At 39.6% G+C, this 24,258-nt stretch overlaps 1 protein-coding gene across 8 annotated transcripts in view; it reads left to right on the plus strand.

The window, feature by feature from the left end:
* Positions 1-24,150, plus strand: part of PPHLN1 (periphilin 1) — a 108,754-nt gene extending 84,604 nt beyond the window's left edge. For all 8 annotated transcript variants that reach the window (XM_079775616.1, XM_079775618.1, XM_079775620.1 and 5 more), the window contains one exon: positions 17,520-24,150. In XM_079775616.1, the coding sequence (XP_079631742.1) occupies positions 17,520-17,714 (195 nt within the window). In that variant the 3' untranslated portion in view covers positions 17,715-24,150. The remainder of the gene's footprint in view (positions 1-17,519) is intronic.
* The last annotated feature ends 108 nt before the right edge of the window (positions 24,151-24,258 follow it).

Consider the following 24,258-nt stretch of genomic DNA (forward strand, 5'->3'; position numbering starts at 1 on the left):
GAACAGGTAAAATACTAAAAAATATGTGGTGGATGGCATTTTGGTGAGTGATAAGATTTTAGTAGTTCAGATTTTGTTGAAGAATTTAATTGGATCAGATGTTGGAAGCCAGAGCAGCAGTGTTCTCTGAAAAGGCGTTTCCATCTTTAGGATGCTGGCATCTGTGAGTAGGGCAGTTTAGAATAGAACAACTAGAAGCTAAACAATTAGAAACAGGGTTGTATTGTTAGTTCCACAACAGCATTGTGACTATAGGAATAGCAATAAGGAGGTATACAACAGAGTCAGATTCCAGACTGTGATACCTCTCCAAGCATGGAAGTGCAGTAGGTCCTTGGGTTACGTTGGAGATCCGTTCCTACTGTGCGATGTAACGCTATTTTTGCCGTAAGTCGGAACCCACCTACCCACGTCACTCACATGGAGCACACACACAGCAGTAATGAAGTGAAAAAACTTAAAAAAAGAAAGATAACAGTTGCTGACGTTTACTTGTGGTAAATAAATAATAAAAAACATAAAGCACATATGTACATACGTTGAAATGACGGAACTTTTATTTTTTTAATAAATAAATGGGAGATGGCAACGTAACCACAAAACGACGTAACCCGAGGACTGCCTGTAGTCCCTTTTAAAAGTAGAATAATTTAGCAATTATACAAATGATTTCATGTTTGCCCAGGAAATAAGCCCTAACCATAAATATTACTTTCTGGACTTTTAAATACTGTAACACGAAGACACTGAACTCTCAGAGAATGAAGCCACATTTTGATATTTGTGCTTTTTATTGACATAGGGTACTGAAAATATATATGAGGAGAGGAATGGTTTAATGCATTTTTCCAGGATGTGTTTATAAGAAAAAATTCTGTCTATGTTGTATCTACGTGAGCACATGGTAATGTTGCATGAAGTAAGGTTAAAGGGGAAGCCACAGTCTACTGTTTTTTTTGGCTCTTTTAGTAAGGTGGTCAGCCCTTTGACCCTTATTTTATCTGAACCATTTCAATGTCCAGTGCTGCTAATCCAAACAAAGATTTTTTTCCTGCTTTTTTCTATTATTCTTACCTAAAATATACCAATCAGTCCAGTTTTAGTGATTTTGTCAACAAACATAGTTAGTAATTTAAAAGTATATACTTTTAAACCAGCAAGTCAAATTTTAAAACACTATTTTAATGAATGTTCAACATATTGAAAATACATATGGTAAGTTTCATTATACCTTCAGGATTCCAGTAGAATTCATATTACATCATTTTTTGCCCTAATTTCAAATAAGTAGAAATACAGTATTTAGTAATATCAGCTTACCCCAAATCACCTGCAAACATTACCAAAAAATTTAATTTGACTGGATTCCTGTCTCAAATTCCTGGCCATAGCTAAACTCTATCTTCAAATGGGCTTTTTGAGGACCAGATTTAGATCTTCGTTTACTAAAATTTACTAATACCGTCCTTGTGACCAGCACCCAGAGCTTACGTTGAGAATGAAATGGAAGTAGCAGCATAGCTGACTGATGGAATCACGAGAGCGTTGTGCTTCTAGCATGTGTCTGTTCATTTGTGTACACAGTATTGTTATAAGTATTTTTCAGGTTCTTGGAAGGAACTTCAGCATTATTTGAGACATCATTTATTTGTGATGTTAAGTGGACATCACATTCATTTAGATTGTATATCAATTGCTCTATATACTTTGCTTTTCAAAATATAGATTAGAGCCCAGCTGGTATGGCTCAGTGGTTGAGTGTTGACCTATGAACCAGAAGGTCACAGTTCGATTTCCGATCAGGGCACATGCCTGGGTTGTGGGCTCAATGCCCCCCATGAGGGTGGGGGGGGGCGGGCGTTCAGGAGGCAGCCAATCAATGATTCTCTCTCATCATTAATGTTTCAATCTCTCTCTCCCTCTCCCTTCCTCTTTGAAATCAATAAAAAATATTTTTTATAAAGCATAGACTAGAAAAATATATGTAGGTAGGCCTTGAAAATATGTTTTCATTCATATGCAGTGGAATTTATGGACTTTCCCCAGTGTATATAATGCCTTCAGAGATAAAAGTATAATAATGAATTATTTTAAATATTAATTAATTTTAACCTACTTTTAATATACGTGATACTGCAGTTCCTATTTTTAAAATAAAGTTGGGCTATTTGTGTTAGTCATTAATAATACCTTTTTTCTGGGAAGAAGAAACACATCTTAGAAGTATCCAGAGTGGTATTATATATTATCTGTTTGAAAAGCCTAGCTCTGGTAGAAGTATGATTAAGTAGACTGATAATATTCTATTTCTTACATTTGAATATGATGAGCTGAAAGCAGATACATTGCTTTTTTTTTTCTCAAAAGTAACAAAAGCTGTATTTTCAGTGGGAATTCGAAAGATTGGTAATTGTTTAGATTTCACCATGTAAAAGTATAGCCTCCCTCTAACTGTGTTGGATAAAGCCTGTGAAGCATCTGTGATGGGTTTGCAATTTCATTGAAGAGAAAATAGGTTCATACCATCACCTTGGCATTCCTGCCAGTGTGAAAGCACTGCTGACAAGCAGATACGCTGCAGCGCAGGTGTGATTGCACAGGTCTCTGCTGCTCCCAGGAGGCCAGATAAGATTCATATATCAGGCTATTAACCAAAAGTTCCTTTTGGTTTCCAGTTATAAAACCCACTCAAACTACCTTTAGCAAGTAAAAGGAAAATATTGAAAGCTTATGAAATACAACAGAAACCAGGTTTAGAGCCAGGAACAGGAAGGCCATTAGGCAGTTTCCCTTCTTTAGTTCCCTTCTTTCTCCACATGCCTCCCTACTCAACCGCCATCCATTTTCCCCCATATTGCTTGGCAATGTCAGCATCATACACCCAGTTTATAATGTTGTAAACCCTGGGATTCATCTTCCTCACCAAAATCCCTTAAATTCTATCTTCTATAAATACATAGTTTTCAGTGGACATAATATAAATATACCTGACAGAGAGGCTTCTCTCGAGATGTGGGGTGGAGGTGGGAAGAGACAGCTGAGCAGAAACTGCAGAAGCTGCTCTATACTGGAGTTATAATTAATCGTGCCCACCATTAGTGTTTCCTGCCTTTTCCCTGGCACCTTTGGTTTCAGTGACCTCTTAACAACCCCCACTGCCATCACCTTTACTAAAAAAGAGACTAGCAAACATTTTAAGTCTCTCATAACTATTGCATTAACAAGAACTTCATGTTGAGCTGAAAATTCACAATACCTTGAATACTGTAACAAAAATGAAAGGTTTTCTAAACTTCAGTACATACAAAATATTTAAACTGTCCAAAATCCCAGGAAACAGAAAAAGAAAAAGTAGCACAACAGCACACGTGTGCTGAAACCATAACTTAATTTGTCAGAATGAGACATGGAGAAATTTCATAGTGGGAAAATGATTTCCCCTAAAATCACCTATATAATTACAGAATTTTAATGACGAAAGGAATGGTATAATAGAGTGAATGTACCTGGTTCACTGAATCACCTGGCAAAAAAAAGCTAAAGATCAATCCTCCCCTGCAGAACACATTGAAAATGCCACATTTCAACCATAAAGTGCTCTTTAATCATCCCAGCATATGCAGTTTATAAAACAGCAGTACTTTTCTGAGCATGGTAAAGATGGCTGATCTTACCTGTTTGTTTTTCATACATTTTTCTCAGTGACATCCCTGAAGCTGTCTGGAAAAATAATCCAAGTTTCAGATTTCACTAGGGACATGACTTAAAGTATTAAACATGAAGGACACGCACACATAATGTTTCATGATAGTTAGGAATCATGATCAGCTGATCTGCCTTCCAGGCCCCTCCAAGCCACTTGCTGTATATCCCTCTTCAAAACGAAGCAGATTAATTTATCTTTGTTAAGGATTTAGTCTCAGTTAGGGCTTTACTTATGTTTTGGATTTATATAACTCTCGTGAGTTATTGCAGCAGTATGGTAAGAGATAGATGAGAAACCTAGGCTGGGAATGTTAAGCATACTTCTTAAAACTAACTCCTTTTACTCTCTCTGCTTCATTATTTTTATAAAATTAAGATAGCAATTTCAGAGTACTTGTGAGGATTCCTGGTACATAAAAGAATGTGAAAACCTACATGAAAATATTGTTAGTGACTTAATGTTTCTTAAATGCCAATAATTTCAAAATGTTATTTTGTTTAAACAAACGATAACCCTTTAAAATTGTAACCCATCACCATTTCTAGCTATAAAGACCTTTGCCTAGGTAGGGTTCCTCTCCATTTTCCTTGAATTCTTCCTTCCTTTCTTTGGCCTTAGTCAATTTAAAACATGACTTTTTTGTACAGTCAGGACTTTGTAATTTTTTGATTTTTAATGTTAAATCATTTGAGGACTGAACTACCTCATGAGCAATTTAAAATGTATTACTTTCTAAAAAGATTTATTTGGAACTAATTGTAAAATACATTTTTTTGATAACCATAGTTTAAACTGTATATTATTTTCTTCTTTTACTTGTATACGCCTTAGCTTCATTTCATTTCTCACCCAATATAATAATTTATTTTATAACAATTAGCTATATGTAAAATAATCAGTTTAAATATTACATATACCTTTTAAAATTGATTTTTTTAGTCAATTGAAATACATTCTAAGTGACAAATATCTTTTAAGAAGCTGACTTGCCATTTTAACCTGTGATCTCTTTCATTGTGATGGATGTTTTAGACATTAACTTGAGAAAATTTCTAATTAAGCCTTTCCCTCCCTGACTTTATTAAAGAATTTATATTGTTCTCAGACATGAAATTAAAAGCCACATGAAAATTTTGTCATTTTACAAAATGTTTATTGTTGGATGTGAGGGCGATCTGGCTGCGACATCTGTCACCCCATTGATCGCCAGGGTTGATTCGGCTGATCTGGCTGGCTAGGCGGGTGTCCCCCTCCTCCCTCACCGATCCATGTGCGTCCCTCCCGAAGCTGCGCGCTCGGTTGAAGAGGACGACCTTCCCCCCAGAGGAGAGGACCGGTCTTCGGTCAAGGGTATACAAGTAGCTGCGCTCCCCTGCTAGAACCTCCAAACAAAATGTTTATTGTTAACCACTTTTTCAGCAATTAGAATTTTTAAACCTATTTTATAATGTACTAGAGGCCCAGCGTGCGATTGAAATTGTGCGAGGAGGTGCCCCCCGGGGGGCCGGGACCCACACCTGACTCATGCAGCACCGGCTGCCGCGGGAGGCCAGATCGGTGCCGCGGGGGGCCGGGACCCATGCCTGACTTGCAGTGTCCCCCGACCCCCGCCTGTGCCCGCTCCAGGGCCGCCCGAGCCCGTGTGGTTGCTCGGGCAGGCTCCCCTGCCTCTGTTTCTGTCTCCACTCTGGGCCTCACCTGTGTGCGCAACCTCCTCCTGTCTGGTCGTGACCCGTTAGGGAGTCCCGGCCTAATTTGCATATTACCTCTTTTTTTATATATATAGATTTAATTGTTGTTAGTCTTTATTATGAATATTTTTCTTTATATTTAGCCTTTTTGTAAGTTTTGAATCTTAGAAGTGTTTTGTTTTTTTTTCAAACCAGTAACTGGCTTGAAACACAAAATTACTTTTCCTGGCCTACTGAATCAGATTTGAAGGGGATATTGAGTAATGAATACATTACTTTTCTTGTAATCAACAATCTCCAGTGGTTTATTGTCTGATGAATAAGAAAAAAATGTCTACAGTGTAACATAAGTTATTTTAACTCCAAGGAGGAATTAAACCATAAGTCTATAAGTTATTTGAAGTCCAACCTGTTTATATCTATCTCCATTTTGATTTTGGTCTGTCCATTAGCCATCTTTTCTAAAACTTCCTTTTATTACTTTTTAAACGTACTATGCTTTTTGTTTGCAAGCTTCTAAGTTGCATGGAACATTCTCAGTGCTTTTAATCCTCTCCCTTCTACCCATTATCTTTTCTTTGGAATTATTAATAATTACTTACTAGGAATTATTAATACTTTTTATTTCTCTCATGGCATTTATTTATTCTACCTTGTCTTATGGTTATCTTAAATGTATCACTCTTTTTACTAGAACCTAATTTCCTTGAGCAGGATGTGCTACAGGGCTGATGAAATCCAGTGCCTTGCACATGTGAGTTCTAGTTGTCTGGTAGGCACAGCTGCCTTTCATTCAAATTTATATATGCACTTACAGATTCATTAATATCTATAACTAGAGGCCCGTTGCATGAATCCAGTGGGGTCCCTTGGCCTGGCCTGTGGGATTGGGCTGGAACTGGCTCTCCGACATCCCCTGAGGGGTCCCGGATTGCGAGAGGGTGCAGGCCAGGCCGTGGGACCCTACTGGTGCACACACAGGGCCAGGGAGGGACGTGGGAGGTTGGCCAGCCGTGGAGGGACTGCGGGAGGGCTCCAGGGCGTGTCTGGCCCGTCTCGCTCAGTCACGATTGGCTGGACCCCAGTAGCAAGTTAACCTGCCAGTCAGAGCTTCTGTCCCCTGGTGGTCAGTGCACGTCATAGCGAGCGGTTGAGTGGCCTTAGCATATAATTAGCATATTACACTTTGATTGGTTGAATGGATGACCAGACACTTAGCATATTAGTCTTTTATTATATAGGACTAGAGGCCTGGTGCATGAAATTCGTGCACGGAAGGGGGGGTGTCCCTCAGCCCAGCCTGCACCCTCTCCAATCTGGGACCCCTCGAGGGATGTCCGACTGCCCGTTTAGACCCAATCCCGGTAGGATCGAGCCTAAACGGGCAGTCGGACATCCCTCTCACAATCCAGGACTGCTGGCTCCCAACTGCTCGCCTGCCTGCCTGCCTTCCTAATTGCCCCTAATTGCTTCTGCCTGCCAGCTTGATCACCCCCTATCCACTCCGCTGCCAGCCTGATTGATGCCTAACTGCTCCCCTGTCAGCCTGTTTGCCCCCAACTTCCCTTCTCTGCCAGCCTGGTCACTCCTAACTGCCCTCCCCTGCAGGGTTGATTGCCTCCAACTGCCCTCCCTTGCAGGCCTGGTCCGTCTCAACTGCCCTCCCTTGCAGGCCTGGTGCCTCCCAACTGCCCTCCCCTGCTGGCCATCTTGTGGTGGCCATCTTGTGTACACATAGGGGCAGGATCTTTGACCACATGGGGGCAGCCATATTATGTGTTGGAGTGATGGTCAATCTGCATATTACTCTTTTATTAGATAGGATAGAGGCCTGGTGCACGGGTGGGGGCCAGCTGGTTTGCCCTGAAGGGTGTCCCGGATCAGGGTGGGGGTTCCCGTGGGGTGTGGGGCGGCCTGGGCGAGGGGCCTGTGGTGGTTTGCAGGCCAGCCACGCCCCCTGGCGATGCAAGCGGAGGCCCTGGTATCTGGAATTTATTTACCTTCTACAATTGAAACTTTGTAGCCTGGAGCGGAGCCAAGCCTCCTGCTCGCTCTGTGGCCGGCAGCCATTTCTATTGGAGTTTATTATCCTTCTATAATTGAAACTTTATAGCCTTAAGCGGAGGCCTGGGCCAGCCAGGATGTGCGGAAAGCTTTGCTTCTTCCATTGCCGGGGGCAACCCTAGCCTCCCTCTCTTTCCAGCTCAGTGGCTGCCGCCATTTCTGTTTGGATTTGTTTACCTTCTATAATTGAAACTTTGTAGCCTTGAGTGGAGGCTTAGGCCTGGCAAGGGCAGGTGGAAAGCTTGGCTTCCTCTGTTGCCTGGGAAATCCAAGCCTCCCTCCTGCTCTCTGTGGCTGTAGCCATCTTGGTTGGGTTTATTCGCATACTCGCTCTGATTGGCTTGTGGGCGTGGCTTGTGGGCGTGGCTTGTGGGCGTGGCTTGTGGGTGTAGCGGAGGTATGGTCAATTTGTATATTACTCTTTTATTAGGTAGGATAATGTTTGTCATTCTCAACCCGCATTGAGAAGATGCAGAGTTCATCATCCAAGGTCTAAGCAAAACAGAACCATTTTCATTTGTAAGCTGAGATGATCAGACACATATATCCATCATTGCTCCTAATTTTACTTTACATCTCTCCCCTTAGAATTTTATGAAAATTTTCAAACATTAGGAATTATACAGTGCACATCCATATAGTCACCTAGATTCTTTAACATTTTCATTTTATTTATTTTGTCATATATCTGTTCCTCTATTCATCCATTAATTAATCTTATTTTTGATGCATATTAAAGTATATTGCAAATTTCATTACACTTTGTTCCTAATTCAGCATGTATGCCATTAACTAGAGATCAATATTTGTGGCTTTCTTCTTTTTTTAAAGAAATAAAATATTACAGATATAGATAAGACCCCTTTCAGATCCTTTCTGGCTCCCTCCCTTCTCACAGCTGTCATTCTAATGCATGTGTTTGTATTTTTATATATATGTATCCCTAAATTAAATAAACTTTAAAAAACATACATAAATGGTATCTCTTATTTCCCTTGCAACTTTTTTCACTTAGTATTAATTTAAGTTGTGTCTAGTTCCTATATTTAATCTCTGTAGGACCTGCTTTTGGCATCAGTGAAGGATTCTTCAACTCTTTGAAATTACTTTTATTTTTGTTTATTTAGGGTATTGTGATTGAAAGAACAAGTAAGCTGGAAAGGGTAAAATGAAAACCATTTATATGTTAATCTTAGAATCCTGTAAATTTATAAGTTGATCTGCATTTATGGATGAGAATTCTATCAACATTGATTTCTATGGGGTGTGTTTGTTTTTTTTAGCATTTATCCACTTTATCATTAGCCTTGCAATTTCTTTTTTATGTGGCTGTAATAATTGCACCCACATATTCAGTGAAGGCATTTGAGATCTAACCCATGTGCTCATAATGCATTTCTTAGCAAATATCAGTGGCCTTTTTAGCATCTGTGCTCCAAGAGTCAATGGGGCCGCAGCTATGAGGAGGACATTTCAAAGATATATTTTCTATTAATATAGCACAAAGAGCAACATAGTTATAATAGCTTTGATGCCTTCTACATTACTACAGACTCAAAATTAAAGGGTCTGAATTTGTCTCCACTATTTAACATCAATATGCTGTCACTTTTTATCCAACCTCATCAACACATGAGACATTATGAATGTTTGCTTGTATATTAAGTCTCTATTGGAGTTACTTGTTTTAACTTACATTTTTACTTGCATTTCATCAAAATATTGTAGAACATTTCAAAGATACTAACTATATTTCACAACGGTCCTTTAAAAGTAGTAAGCTTTTATTTCCACTTTAATGACAAAATAGGTGCAAATATATATATTATTTAACTTACCAGGTTAACACCTATCACTACATGTTCATCTTTTTTTCACTCCATAGCTCTTTTTAACAACAGACTTTTCTGTGATGATAGAAATGTTTTAAAGTTGCACTGTCCAATATGGAAGCCACTAGTATTTGACATAGGGCTAGTGTGACTGAGGAAGTGAATTTTAATTTAAATTAAATTTAATTCATTAAAATTAAAATTTAATTAGTTACTTATGGCTAGTGTCTATATTAGACAGCACAGCTCTATTATCTTCATCATCCCAATAAACTGCTCTTATAGTTAACCAGTTACTCATATCCAAATTCAATCAATATACTGTATTTTGTCTGTCAATTTCTTTGGTCTTTCTCTGGCATTTGATTGACTATATCCTTATTTTACAAACTTTCCTTGGCACCTGTGCTTTCATTCTTCTGGTTTTTAGTCTTGTATTGTCTCTTCTGTGGCTGATATTTATGATTTTAGATGTCTACTCTGGGCTGCCTCTTGATCTTATATTACCATTCTCTTAGAGCTGACTTTAGCTATTCATTCAGCATTTACTGAGTATCTACTGTGTACAAATACTGGGACTAGAAAGAACTTACCCCTTTCTTTAAGGAACTCCCATGGCCTCAACTGGCCTCAATGTAAAGATAACTTTTTCCCCAATCCCTCTCTCCCTTCCTCCTATCCTCTCTCTTCTGTTTCCTTCTTCTGAAGTCTAGACTCACTACTCAAATTCCTTTTGATGGATACTTCAATTATGTATTAGTTACTGAACTTATCTCCCATTCCCAGTACCCTTCCCCTTGAAATGAATTAAAAATCTTCCATCCATCATTCTTTACATTATCATATCCATATTGCTTCTTAATTACTTGTACAGTCTCTAATCTCATCTTTAATACATCATGTCATGTGACATTCATAGTACCCACTCTCAGGAGTCCGTAGTATTAATTCCTAACCATTCTCTCTTCCTGATACATCAAAGGGACCCGCTTCCTCCTTGTAGCTCTTTTCCCATTTGCTTATTGCTAATTTGTAGTTTGAGGTCTAAACTCCTTGAAAGAAAGCTCTTCATGATCTACTTTGAAGGAGAACATAATCTATGCTTTAGCTATGCCAAACCAGTTGAATTCCCCATAATGCCATTTCCTTCTTCATGTTTCCCTAGAGTGAACTTCTCATGTTTAAAGAATTAGTTCTTGAAATGGCAAATGTGATCATCATATTGATTTTTAAATATGTATATTATTAATGTTAGCAGAAAGTGAAGGACAACTTGAGATAAAACTGAAATCAAAATAAAAGCACTAATGATAAAACAAACTATAGTCTTCAATGTCAAAATTAGATATTAAACATTAAAAAAAGAACTAGTCCTAATACCATTTTCTAATGCTCCCTTCTCTAGACAAAGTCAGAAGAGTTGTTTTTCCTGTTTCCATCCATCATCAGCATCACTTTATACTAAATGCTTTCTGTATAGCAAGTACTATTCTGAGTGCTCTTGGTTATCTCATTTAATCCTTATAACAGCATAGTCAGGTCTGTCAATGCTGAATCTGAGGCACCGGGAGTAAATAACTTACCCCCCTTTAAAAATTTGCTTGTGTGATTCTTTTTTTAAAATAGGCTTTATTTACTAGAGCATTTTTAGGTTTATAGAAAAATTCTAAGAAAGTACAGACAGTTCCCATATACTCCCCCTCTCCATACAGGGCTTCATCCATCATTAACATTTTGCATTGTTGTGATTGATGAACCAATGTTGATCCATTATTATGAACTAAAGTCCCTAGAGTTCACTCTTCATGTCATATAATTCTCTGGATTTTGACAAATGCAGAATGCATCTGACACAGTAGTTTCATCACCCTAAAAATGCTCTGTGCTTCACCTATGTATCCCCCCTCTTCATCCAGCAGCCACTGACCTTCTTAAGGTCTCTATAGTTTTGCCTTTTCCAGAATGTCATATAGTTGGAATCATGCATTGTGTAGCCTTTTCAGACTGGCTTCTTTCACTTCACAATAAGCATTTAAAGTTCCTCCATATATATACTTGCTGGGATTTTCTAGCCTATTGATGTGATGGATTCTAATAATTGATTTTCAAATGTTGAATGAGTCTTGTATATCTGGAATAAATCCTACTTGGTTGTGTTGCATAATTCTACTACATTGTTTGATTCACTAATCTTTTTTGAGAATTTTTGGCTATTTACGTTTATGAGAGCTACTAGAGGCCCAGTTCACGAATTCGTGCACAGGTAGAGTCCCTAGACCTGGTCGGCGATCAGGGCCGATCAGGGCCTTCCTTCCTGGGCTGCCGGATGCCAGCCGGGGCCTTCATTCTGCGCCGCCCCCTGTTGGTCAGTGCACGTCATAGTGAGCGATCGAACTCCCGGCCTCCCAGTCGAACTCCCAAGAGGACACTTTGCATATTAGCCTTTTATATATATAGACTAGAGGTCTGGTACATGAAATTTGTGCACTGGGGGCGGGGGTGTCCCTCAGCCCAGCCTACACCCTCTCCAATCTGGGACCCTTTGGGGGATGTCCAACTGCCGGTTTAGGCCTGATCCCTGTGGGCCTAAACCAGCAGTCAGACATCCCTCTCACAATCCGGGACTGCTGGCTCCCAACCGTTCACCTGCCTGCCAGCCTGATCACCCCCTAACCACTCCCCTGCCGGCCCGATTGCCCCCAACTGCCCTCCCCTGCAGGCCTGGTTGCCCCCAACTACCCTCCCCTGCCGGCCCGGTCACCCCTAACTGCCCTCCCCTGCCAGCCCGGTCGCCCCTAACTGCCCTCCCCTGCCAGCCCGGTCGCCCCTAACTGCCCTCCCCTGCTGGCCTGATCACCCACAACTACCCTCCCCTGATGGCCATCTTGTGGTGGCCATCTTTGACCACATGGGGGCGGCCATCTTGTGCAAGGGTGTGAGGGTCAGTTTGCATGTTACCTCTTTATTATATAGGATTGGTCTTGTAATTTTCTTTCCTTGTAATGTCTTTGTCTGATTTTGGTAATAGGGTAATATTGGCCTCATAGAATGTTAGGAAATGTTCCCTCTGCTTCTGTTTACTAGAAGTGATTGTAGAGAAGTAGTATAATTTCTTCCTTAAATGTTTGGGAAGTTTATTAATTATTGATCCAATTTCTTTCATAGATATAGGCCTATTCAGATGATTTATTTATCCTTGTCTGAGTTTTGGACACTGTGTCTTTCTAGGACTTGGTTCATTTCATGTAAGCTATCAAATTAGCAGGCAGAGAGTTATTAATAATATTCCTTTATTATCCTTTTAATGTCCCAGGAGGTCAGTAGTGATGACCCCTGTTTCAATTTTGATATTAAATAATTTGTATCTTCTCTCTTTTTTTCTTGGTTAGCTTGGCTAGAGGTTTTTTGTTTTTTTTTTAATCTTTTCAAAGAACCAGCTTTAGGTTTAGTGATTTCTCTAATTTCCTGTTTTCAATTTCATTGCTTACATTGTATTTAATTTGCTCTTGTTTTCTAGTTTAGAATATTAACTTTATATCTTTATTTTTTCTAATGTGCATTCAATGCTATAAATTGCTAAGCTCTACTTTTACTGCATCTCACAAGTTTTGATAAGTTGTATTTTCATTTAGTTAAAAATATCTTTACATTTCTCTTGAGACTTCTTTAATTTCTGTGTTATTTGGAAGTGTGTTGTTTAATCTCCAAATATTTTGAGATTTTTTTCTACTTTCTGTTGATTTCTAATTTAATTCCTTTATGGTTTGAGAGCATATAGTGTATGATTTCTGTTTTTTCAATTTGTTAAGGTGTGTTTTATGATTGCAGGATGTTGTCTATTCTGGTAAATATTCCATGTGAGCTTGAAAAAAACATGCAGAGCTCGAAATGGTTTTCTCCAGGCCCAAACCAGAGTCCGCAGGGCTGCACTTCCTCCGGAGTTGCTAGGGGGGAATCGCTTCCTTGACTTGTCGGTTCTCTAGAGGCTGCCTCATTCCTTGGCTGGTGGCTCCTTCCTCCATCTTTAAAGCTCATCATTCCACCTCTATTTCTGTGGTCACATTTCCTTTTTTTTTTTTTCTGGCCCTCCTGCATTTCTAGTTTTCATGATTCTTGTGATACATTTTCCCCACCTGGATATTCCAGGATAATCTCCCAACTCAAAATCCTTAACATAAGCATATCTGCAAAGTCCCTTATACCAGTGGTCGGCAAACTCAGTCAACAGAGCCAAATATCAACAGTACAACGATTGAAATTTCTTTGAGAGCTGAAAACCGACTTCTGCGCAAGGGCCACGAAGTTTCAATCGCACTGTATGTGAGCACCTGCATGTGGTATTTTGTGCAAGAGCCACACTCAAGGGGCCAAAGAGCCGCATGTGGCTCGCGAGCCGCAGTTTGCCGACCACTGCCTTATACCATGTAAGGTAACATCCTCATGAGTTCCAGAGTTTAGGGTATGGACATCTTGGATGTGGGGTAGAGGACATTATTCAGCCTCCCACAGTAGTGGAGTCGAGATTTGAACTCAATAAGCCTGTTCATGGAACTGCTTCTCTGTTTTATCCAGCTTCAATACCACCTTCAACATCTAAATGTCTCCTTTATGCTTTGTTTTAATAGTCTGTGTTTACCTTACCTTTCCAGGATGGTCACAGGACATACAGCATTTGAACCAAATGAGTTCAGATTAAGGAAAATATATAGAATGATGAGGCAACAACAATAGAGAAAATAATTGTTTTTCTTTGATTCCCCAGCTTTTTAAGGCTGTGTGCATGCCTCACTTTTGCAGTTAACCAGTTACCTCCTAACATTAATATAAACTAAATTGTAAATTAAATATTAAGGTAAGTATATGCATACATATTCAAATTTAGTAGCCTCCTGTGGCTAGTTGGCTGCTGTATTAGATAGCACAGCTCTGACCTCAGACATTCCATCTGATTTCTCAGACAGCAGTGGAATGCTAATGCTAAAGAAAACTTGTCTGAAATGAAAATTCTAACAACTCATGTGGTCTTAATTTTTAGTTTCTCTATTTGTGGGATCAGGGTTGAGGCCTAAAGCACATTTTAGAGGTGCTTTATGTTATTACAGGTATTTTAGATACAGAACAAGCTTGCCATTGAGCTTGTTTGGCCAGATGCTCTTCTTCCAATCACCAGAAGCATAATTAATAGTAAAATGCCTTGGCAGTTTATTTCATCATATTCCTTTATTCCTAGAAGTACTTTGGGAGAATTAATTAACACAGGCTACTATAGTAAAGGACTGTGTGAAACCACATTTGGGTAGTGTTTTTATTATACTGGCAAATTTAACTACCTTTCTTTGCAGTTTATGTGAACCCCACCCAAACTTTAACCTGTTTCCCATTTTGATAAAGTCCAATCAGGGGGAAAAGCAACAACAAAATAATCTTCCTGTGTGGCCTGTAGATATCAAATCTGAAGATTAGAATGCATTTCCAGCTAGGGACCATAAGCAAACAAACTCTCCTACAGATAACTACACCCTTCCTGTTTGGGACTGAGTTTACTGTGGAACAGATTTCGGAAATAGGTTTCTGACAGTTGTGAATTTTATTTATAAAATGTTGGAGGGTGTGGTTCTTCCTTTAACAAAAAACTAATTATTTCCTGTCTAATGGCCTACCAGTGTATTTGAAGCAGTCTCTTTAGAAAATTTGCCCTTTAGTGGAGATTGCATTGCTTTGGGCAGTTCTAGTTGTTCTTATCTAATGTACAATATTTGTCTATTTCAATGAATAATTCAAAAAGGACTTACAATTAAAAAATAAAACACAATCTTTAAATGCTTGTATTACCTTGTCTCCAGAGTGATAGTAGTTTACAATTTAAATAAGTGTATGAACACATTTTAATATGGTTTTACTCTTGATATGCACATCTGTAGCACATTTATGTTCTGTAAATATGCTAAACGAAGAGTTAGAGTTTAGGTAAAACAGCAGATTTACATTAAAGAATTTGCAGGTTAATTCACAGTGTAACATTATCCTCATCTAGTACATCTGTTATAAAGGAGCCTATAAAATTTAGGCCACCCACAAAGTGGTCTGCTGAGGCCTGTGGTTGGCATTAGAATGCTGTTATTATGTGGGCTGGCTGGTTTGGTAAGGAATTTACCTCCACTAAGACTGAAACATCATGGTTCTGACTTCCCCCCATGGGGGCTGCATTGGCTTGACTTGGGTACTCTGTGTTTGTTAGAGCAGTTAATGTGCTCTGTTGCCTTGACATCACTTATAGTATGTGAATGGTATACTGTTTTCTATGTTGGTTTATTAGAGTAGTATTATCAATTCTGGGTCATGTAAATCTTAGGATAAACTGGAATAAATGGTTGGTTTAAATAGCTGAAATTAAACTTATTATAAGTAAATTTCATCATTATTTAGCAAAAGTGTGTGTGGGGGGGGGGGGTGGGGGGGGAGGGGGGGTGCACATGCACACCCTGAAATGGAGAAAGCAGCTAAGGGATTTATATATTTCATTTCTCTGTCATTTGAAGAACTTATCCTATTGATTTTCTTGAGGCTTATGGATGGTTTTCAAGAGCAAGGACATGAATTGAATATAATTTAGCCACCTATTAGTGAGAGTCAAAATTAAATATTCTTTAAATATTTATTTTTAAGAAATCAAACATTGCAGACATTTTAAAAATACAGCAGCAATTACCACAGCTAGCAATGATCATTTGAGGAGTAAACACTATCACAAGCCAAACAATATCTCAAATTATTTTTTTCTAAATGAACAAAATTCTTTTTCAGAGAATAAACATGTTATATTAATTGTTTTTGTTAAATTTAGAAAAGTCAAAATTTAATAGTTCTTTTAAAAAGGGTAATTTGTATTTCACTTAATTTTCATGGAGATTTAACTATAATTTTCTCTAAATGCATGAATAACAAAGTTTGAAAAATAACATAGACATCTAAAATGTATTTTGTGACTATAAATTAAAGAAATTACATTTCTTAATAGTATGGAGGAAACAGCAATTTTTGGACAGGAAATAACATCTAATTGCTACTGATAAAAATTATATATTATATTAAAGTAAAATATAAACACTGAGGTAGAAAATATATACACATGTATATAAGTAATATGTATGGATTTATATATACATGTGCATACACACTCTACCTTGGTGACTTCATAGTTAAACTAGAGGCCCGGTGCACAAATTCATGCATGGGTGGGGTCTGGCTGGCCCCCCCTGATGGGGGCTGATCAGGGCTGGGCTGGCAGGGGCAAGGGGCCGCAGGCAGTTGGCCAGCCAGCCCTGCCCCCAGTCAGGGTGGGAGAGCTTATCAGGGGCAGGCTGGCGGGGGAGAGGGGCGAAGGGAGGTTGGGGGGCCAATCGGGGCCCATATCGGGCCAGTCATAGAGACCGGTCATTCCAGGCACTTGGCTTTTATATATATAGATATTTATAGCTTGGAAATTTTCTTTAAGTAGATACTTTTGGCATTCTTATAGTTGTTTGTTATGTACTAAACCATTGGTCGGCAGACCGCGGCTCTCGAGCCACATGCAGCTCTTTGGCCCCTTGAGTGTGGCTCTTCCACAAAATACCACGTGCGGGCACACACATACAGTGCGATTGAAACTTCGTGGCCCATCCGCAGAAGTCGGTTTTCCGCCCGGGCGAGTCTATTTTGAAGAAGTGGCGTTAGAACACTCAAGGGGCCAAAGAGCCGCATGTGGCTCGCGAGCCATGGTTTACCGACCACTGTACTAAACAGAATTTTGAATTTGTCATCTAGTCATGGTTCAAACAAATGATCTGAAGTTAGGTGCTCAGAAACTTTTTTCTTCCAAACAAGTAAATTAATAAGTCCATTAATGTGCCTTACCTCGCTAGTCTTTTGTTCCTAGTTCTTCTCACCTCTAGTCTGATGTCCTTTTTGTAGACTGCCTTATGCTGACAAAAGTCATGCCTAACTTCGGTAGTCAGTGATGGGGTATAGCAGTGTTTTCCTGCTCATTGAAGTTGTCAGCAAACCTCAAAGATAGAGGTTTAAATGGCCTTTGGCAATTAGTGACTACTCAGGGTCGACAGAGGTTCAGTTATATTACTGTCTCCCTTTTGAACTTTAGCATCATAATTCTGCCAACGGAACCAGCTCAGTCTTTGACTAGTTATTTTCACTTTCAGCTAACGACAATGTATTTCATCTTTCTAGGTTTACCGACAAGACTGTGAAACTTTTGGGATGGTTGTGAAAATGCTGATTGAAAAAGATCCTTCATTAGAAAAGTCCATACAGTTTGCATTGAGACAGAATTTACATGAAATAGGTGAGCGGTGTGTGGAAGAACTCAAGCATTTCATTGCAGAGTATGACACCTCTAGTCAAGACTTTGGAGAGCCTTTTTAAAAAGTTACTTGCTCAGGCCAAAAAAAAAAAAAAAAAAAAAAAAGGTACTGGATAGTCCCCATCCCCCACTGGATTGTGTAAATCCTTAAAATACGGATTTTTTTTTTTGATGAAGAGAAATACTTTATGATAGTTGACCACAATTCCAATATCAAATAAACATCTAAAATAGTCTTAAGATATTTTAATTAGAATTTGTTTTATCTGTGTGTAGAGCCTTCTAATTAATTACTTACCTTTTCCCCCCTCTAAAATGATGGGTCAAGTAATGTTTCAAGTCCTGGAGAACAGCTTTCTGTACTTACTCATGTGCTATCGTCTTCCATAGTATGTGATCATTTGTTTGGTCACACTAGTGTAATTTTTAGAGATCATTCCACTTAAACATTTATAAGATTTTTGCATTTCATAGTCATTGATACCATGTGAAAATGTTAGAATTCTAAGTTGTGATCTTATTGACTTGTTGCTTGCTTATCTTAGGCTTTGTAAGTTTTAATATGTTTAAGTATAAGATCCAAATCAACTGAATACCTTGGTATCTTAGAGAATATTTGCTTTGAGTATAAATTCTCATTGCGGTAACTAGAGCACTTAAATCTCTTAAAAGACACCTCACAATAAAATCCAGTTTTCTAAGTAAATGAACCTAAATTAATGTCTTCTATTAAAATAATCCTGAATTGTGTGTGTCTTAGACAACATCATATATAGGTAATTTGAGATTAAAGATGAGGGCCATTTTAAAGCTGAAATTTCTTTTAAAATTTCTAATTGAAAGAAAAAAATTTAGAATTTGAGGGAGTAGTAGAGCTACATTTTTTTCCCATTGGCCCATATTCCCTATCTCAAGAAAGAAGACTGATAACATATCCATGATTAAACTATTTACCAATTATGCCTTTGTTAATCTCTTTGAATTCTAAAAAATTCTTTGTTTTGCTGCTTTTCTAAGGGGTTCTTAGCCCTTCAAAGGTGTTCTTGGAAGAAACAAAGCAGAGTAGGTAATAAGCCTCGAACAATGACCTTTCACCAAGCAGTCTGTGTAAACCATCCTTTATGAGTTAGCCATCCAAATAACAGGTTAGTTAGGAATCTAACTGGGATGATTAGGATATTCCACTCATTTCCTGATCACTTCCAGCTGTCCAGGGGCATTTAGCCAAAATATGTAATTTTGTGGCATTAGTTAGGAAACCTTAAAAATTATGTTTGTTATTACTACCCAATATCATTATCCTCCCATCCTCTTTCCATTTCCACTCTTCTCACCTGAATTCTGGCATCATTTTTTAGTGGCCTTTATTGATACTATCTTAACTACCCAGAGTAGATAAACATTTTATTAAATGTGGACATAGCAGTATAAATAATTTTAGCAGGTCCTATAATAGGTACCTCAAAAAATGTATTATGTCATTACACAAATTTAAAATTGAATCGAAGGCAACTATTATTTTCTTAAGTTTCCTATATAAGACCTTGAATTTTAATTATTGCCATTTAGATGTTGTACATAGCCAAAACTCAACCCCACATATCATCTCTGGTATTCTTTATTAATATGAGCAATGATTTTGTTTATTACAACCACCTTAGAAAGAATAAAAGTACTGATTTTGTTTCTCCCCTGTCCCCATGTGTTTCTTCTCCTTCAGTGTTGTAGTTCCAGGATCCATTTTCTTTAGTCGAGATGTCACAATTTAATAAATAAACTTGAGAAATTACCATGGAGGCAAAAGAGTTGTTCACTTTTTTGAAATTCATTAAATTATAGGACTTTTACCCACAATGCATTTAAATGTAGGTTCAACAGATAACATTTAAACATTAAAGCGGTTTATAATAAGCTTGCCACCAGCTTTATTCTGGTAGGTTTGTCAGTGTTAAATCTCTCTGTGTGTTTTTTTTTTTTTTCTTTAAGCATTAAAGTCTAATTTTAGGATAGATAAATTCAGATGGGTACCAGCGTGTGTATTTTGCAAAATGTTCTTCATTAAAAAAATTTGTTTGTAAATTATCCATTGTTTTTGAGTATGTCCAACTGATGTGATAAAATTTTCATTGTCTTATAAAGCCTTGGTGATCAAAAGGGGAAAGCAGATATTGTGAAGCTTTTTGTGAATTTTAAAAGTGCAAAATAAAGCAACTAGGTTTAAATAATTATATTGTCGTTTTTCTTTTTAACGGTTTTGAAGTGTTTTGCTGAAATGTAGATTTTTATTCCTTTCTACTGCAAGATTACTCCTTTGTGTTCAGTTCATCCACTCAGCAGGATGGAGGAAGTTTGAGAAACTATTACCTTTGGTGTCATAGGGAGTCTTGATATCTGAGAAAGCAGTTAAACATAAAATCGAGCCCAGAGTAGTGCTCAGTGGGTGTGTAATTATGAGCCTGGTTTCAGAGAACTGCAGGATTAAAATCCCACATCTTTGTAGTAACCTCTGGAGGACTCTGGAACCATGCTGTCTTTGTGACCCCAGTTCCTAGCATCCTTTGGGATGTTTTAGGGATTCAAATTTATTGAGACTTCACAAAGGAAGTGAAATTTAACCCCTGGGTCTTACTCCAGCAGAAGAAGAGAAGTATTAGAAGTCTAGAAGGAAGGGACAGTATAGGGACTGAAGCTGGTTGGGGAAGATGTAGGAGAGGAATGTGGAAAAGGGTAGGTTGAGAGCAGAATGTGAAGGATTTTGAATGCTTATAACTTTGTCCTTTCTCTCCTACTTAACAATGAGGTTTGAAAATACTACTTTTGTATTTATTTGTTCTTGTCAAAAATGTTGATTTCTCATACACCCTCAGCCACTTCCTAGCCCTGAGCCAGTTCACAGATGCGGGACCTCTTGAAGGAAGGGGAGGCCAGATCCCCTTAAGAAAGGACTCTGCTACCTTGCCGAAATATTATGTAGTGGTTTCAGCTTCCTTTCAGAGCTTCCTGCCAATGGTCCTAAACTCCAAGACTGACAGTTCCTTGGCAAACGTTTTGGAGATGGTGGTCTGGCCATCCCTGAAGTATTCTTGGTGGACAGTATTCAGTGTTGCAGGCTGCTGGCCACCCAGGTGGCTGTACGGCTGTGATGCTGCTGAGGCTGACACCTGGAGCTCCCGTAACGGCCACATTCTCCGGGCCACACCAAGGTTTGTGGGTTAGCACAGTACATTTATCATCTCCTTCCTGCCAGTTCTCTTGAGAGCACTGATGTTACCCAATTCAGTGATACTAAAAAAGGGAGGCTAGTCACTAAGGTAGCTAGAATATATTATCTCCTTATTCCATGGTAATGGAGTCAAAATTGAGTCATATAACTGCCTCATTAGGACTGCATTTACTTTTCTTGTAGTTAGGTATGACCAAGTTAGACTACGTTCTCTCAAGTGGAATTGGAGTGAAAGTACTGTTACTTCTGGTCTGGGACCCTTAGGACAATAAATATGCCTCCTCCATTCTCTTTTCTATCCCTTCCCAAAATTGAAGCAATAACAACCCAGCCTTGATTTATTGCAGAGTACAAGATGGAAGGAGCCTGGATCCTTGCATGACCAAATGGAATATTGAACTGTTGTGTGAAAGAGGAATCAATGTCTTTATTGTTTAAGCCAGTGGTCGGCAAACTCATTAGTCAACAGAGCCAAATATCAACAGTACAACGATTGACATTTCTTTTGAGAGCCAAATTTTTTAAACTTAAACTTCTTCTAACGCCACTTCTTAAAAATAGACTCGCCTAGAACGTGGTATTTTGTGGAAGAGCCACACTCAAGGGGCCAAAGAGCCGCATGTGGCTCGCGAACTGCAGTTTGCCGACCACTGGTTTAAGCCACATGGTTGGTTTCTTGTTAGCGGCTCACTTTTGCTCAAGTAAATGATACTGGAGGGTTGGCTTCACTGAAGTTGCCCTTGGCTGGTGGCACCAGGCCCACATTTCCATTGTAATAATCGATCTTGGAGTAATGGGGACTGGTTGTATAAAAGGCTTTGCCAGTCCACTGAGTTTGTTTCAAGTCATATTTGAAATGTCACTTGATGAGAAATATCATTAAAGCCTCGTGCATATTTGTATAGCAGTAGAGACAGCTTGGATCTATAGCATGCTGTTTTTTTGAGCTCTGTTCCCACAGATTAATGGTGTTCTAATGATAGACCGTGATCATTAAAGTTGTATAAGGTTTTAAACTGTCAATCATGTGTGTATGTATGAAATGGTAGAGGTTTTCTGAAATATAAACATTCAAGAACATGTAAAATAACCACAACCTATATAGATACTTGCTGCAAGAGGATGTCTGGGGTATGCCTCCATGCCCAGGTTACCCATGTGCTGTCTGTGTTTCCTGGTTAGAATACCCATAAGATGGGGAGGAGGAAAAAGGGGCAGAGCTGCCCTGGCCAATGGCCATGTGGCCTTCAGAACTGCCTCTTACGGGAAAGCTCCCCTTGGCCCAGGGCCCATTTCTGGGGTCACCTGTTGGCACCCCCACTTATGAACTTCCTGGCTGAGACCCTGACACTGTCTTGGATGGCACTGAGGGTTCACTGAGAGCATGAGGCTGGGCAAGCTGCCTGAGAAGGGGAGAGGATCCAGTGACTGTCCCTACATCCTCCAAGTGGGAAGAGTCCATCCTTCGTGACCAAACTCCTGAGAAAGACACTGGCCCAGTGTCTGCGACACCTTCAAGTCGGTCCAGCTCCAGCCACCTGGGCTCCTCCCTGGCACCAGATCCCAGATGGCCTCTGCCCACAGCCTGCGCTTTGTCTGGTGGGTAAGGTGGGGAAGGCTTCTGAAGCCAGGAGGGGGTCAGCCCCCAGTGGGTGGGGCTGTGGGAGGCAGGGCCGAGGCTGGGGGAGGAATGGAAGAAGATGCAGTCCATCAGCGAGCAGCTCACCAGGCTGAGGCATCTGTTTTGTGCTCAATCTTTTGATTTCCCTTTCCTCTCCTAGACAGGACTGAATGTTAGCTGTGCCACGGGCTTGTGCGACGTGGCGCCCCAGCACTGCAGTCCGTGGACATCACAGGGGTGGTGTCCATTGCTGCAGGGCTACTCAATTGAGAGGTGGTCTCCTGTGAACATAGGAGCAACCTGATCCATCCCAGGGCCCTGGAGAGACGGAGCTCTCTCAGCATCTCCTCTCCCCGGGGCAGCTTGATGGCCATGGCCTTCCTGCCCCGCCTCTGTCCTGAGGTGGCAATGTTGGCAAAGGGATAATGTCCTTAACTGCTAAGCTGGGGTCGGTGTGTGGGACTAGCCCCACTTTGGCAGGAACTTCCCATTTTTAAAACCTGGTATCCTGCTACTTTTTTACAGTAGAATCTAGTGTACCATATTGGATGTGGCTTAAAATGTGTATCAGGTTTAATATACTAAATAGGATTATGAGAAGCACCATGTTTCTCAGTTATTTCACTATCTAAACAAGGTTAAAGTCACATTCTAGTGTTTTTTTGACTCACGAACATTTTCCCATGTAATAAGCTGGTGGGGATTGTATTCTCATTTTACATTCAAGGGCAAGAGAAGTTATAACTTGCCTTAAGGTCAGATTGCTGGAAGTGGGAATGCCAGAGATTTACTCAAACCTTTATTTATTTTTTTTAAATCCTCACCTGAAGATACCTTTTCCATTGATTTTCACAGAGTGAAAGAGAGGGAGGACTAAGGGAGTGAAGAAAATTGATGTGAAAGAGACACAACGACTGGCTGCCTCCCGCAAGCGCCCTGACCAGGGCCGGGGAGCGAACCTGCAACCCAGGTATGTGCTTTTGACTGGGGATTAAACCCAAGAACCTCCGGTGCGAGAGCCAACGCTCTAACCACTGAGCAAAACTGGCGGCTCAAATCTTTAAACTCTGAATTCAGTGTTCCTGGAAATGGTGGAAAAGCTTGGTTATCACTTTACCCTCAGTTGCTGCTACCTTCTGTATTGGTTCCCATGATTTCTGCTTTGGAGCTGTTATAGAAAACACCTTTGAGGTTCATGAGGGGTAGTTAAGGGGCAAGTAGCATGTTACAGCCCAGGACTCGGCTCTATGGGAGCTATACCTGGACCCCTGGTGGAGCTGGAGATGAGCCATTTAAGTGGAATGAACCTGGTAATTCAACTCTCCTAGGAACCAACATTAATTAAATATAGTTAACACCTTTTCAGCTTTGCTTACAACATGTTCGGAGATTCCAGGCTAAGATTGCTGCCAATAGCAGCCCTCTGAGATACAGAAAAAAAAATCTTCCTTTTCATCCTGGTAACGGGAGAAATAACATGAGGGAGGATGATACCTTTCACATAACTTGCTGCAGTCTTCAGACTGTCTAATTAACGAGGCTAACGCTGACTTGAAGCATATGCATTCTGGGGGGAGATTATCTCCAAACTTGCTCATGACTTAGTGTAACCTCTTGCTCACTCAGAATCCCAAGCATTAATATTAAAAAGCACCAGCTTGCTTTAAAATTTCCAGCTCCCACGAGCCGTGGTCTTTGGAGGGATCCTTTCTGGAATCCTGGCCAGACAGATATGTTGGTAAATGAAAGAAAGAGTCACAAA

Source organism: Cnephaeus nilssonii, assembly GCF_951640355.1.
Source record: "Cnephaeus nilssonii genome assembly, chromosome: 6".
Classification (NCBI taxonomy): Eukaryota; Metazoa; Chordata; class Mammalia; order Chiroptera; family Vespertilionidae; genus Cnephaeus; species Cnephaeus nilssonii.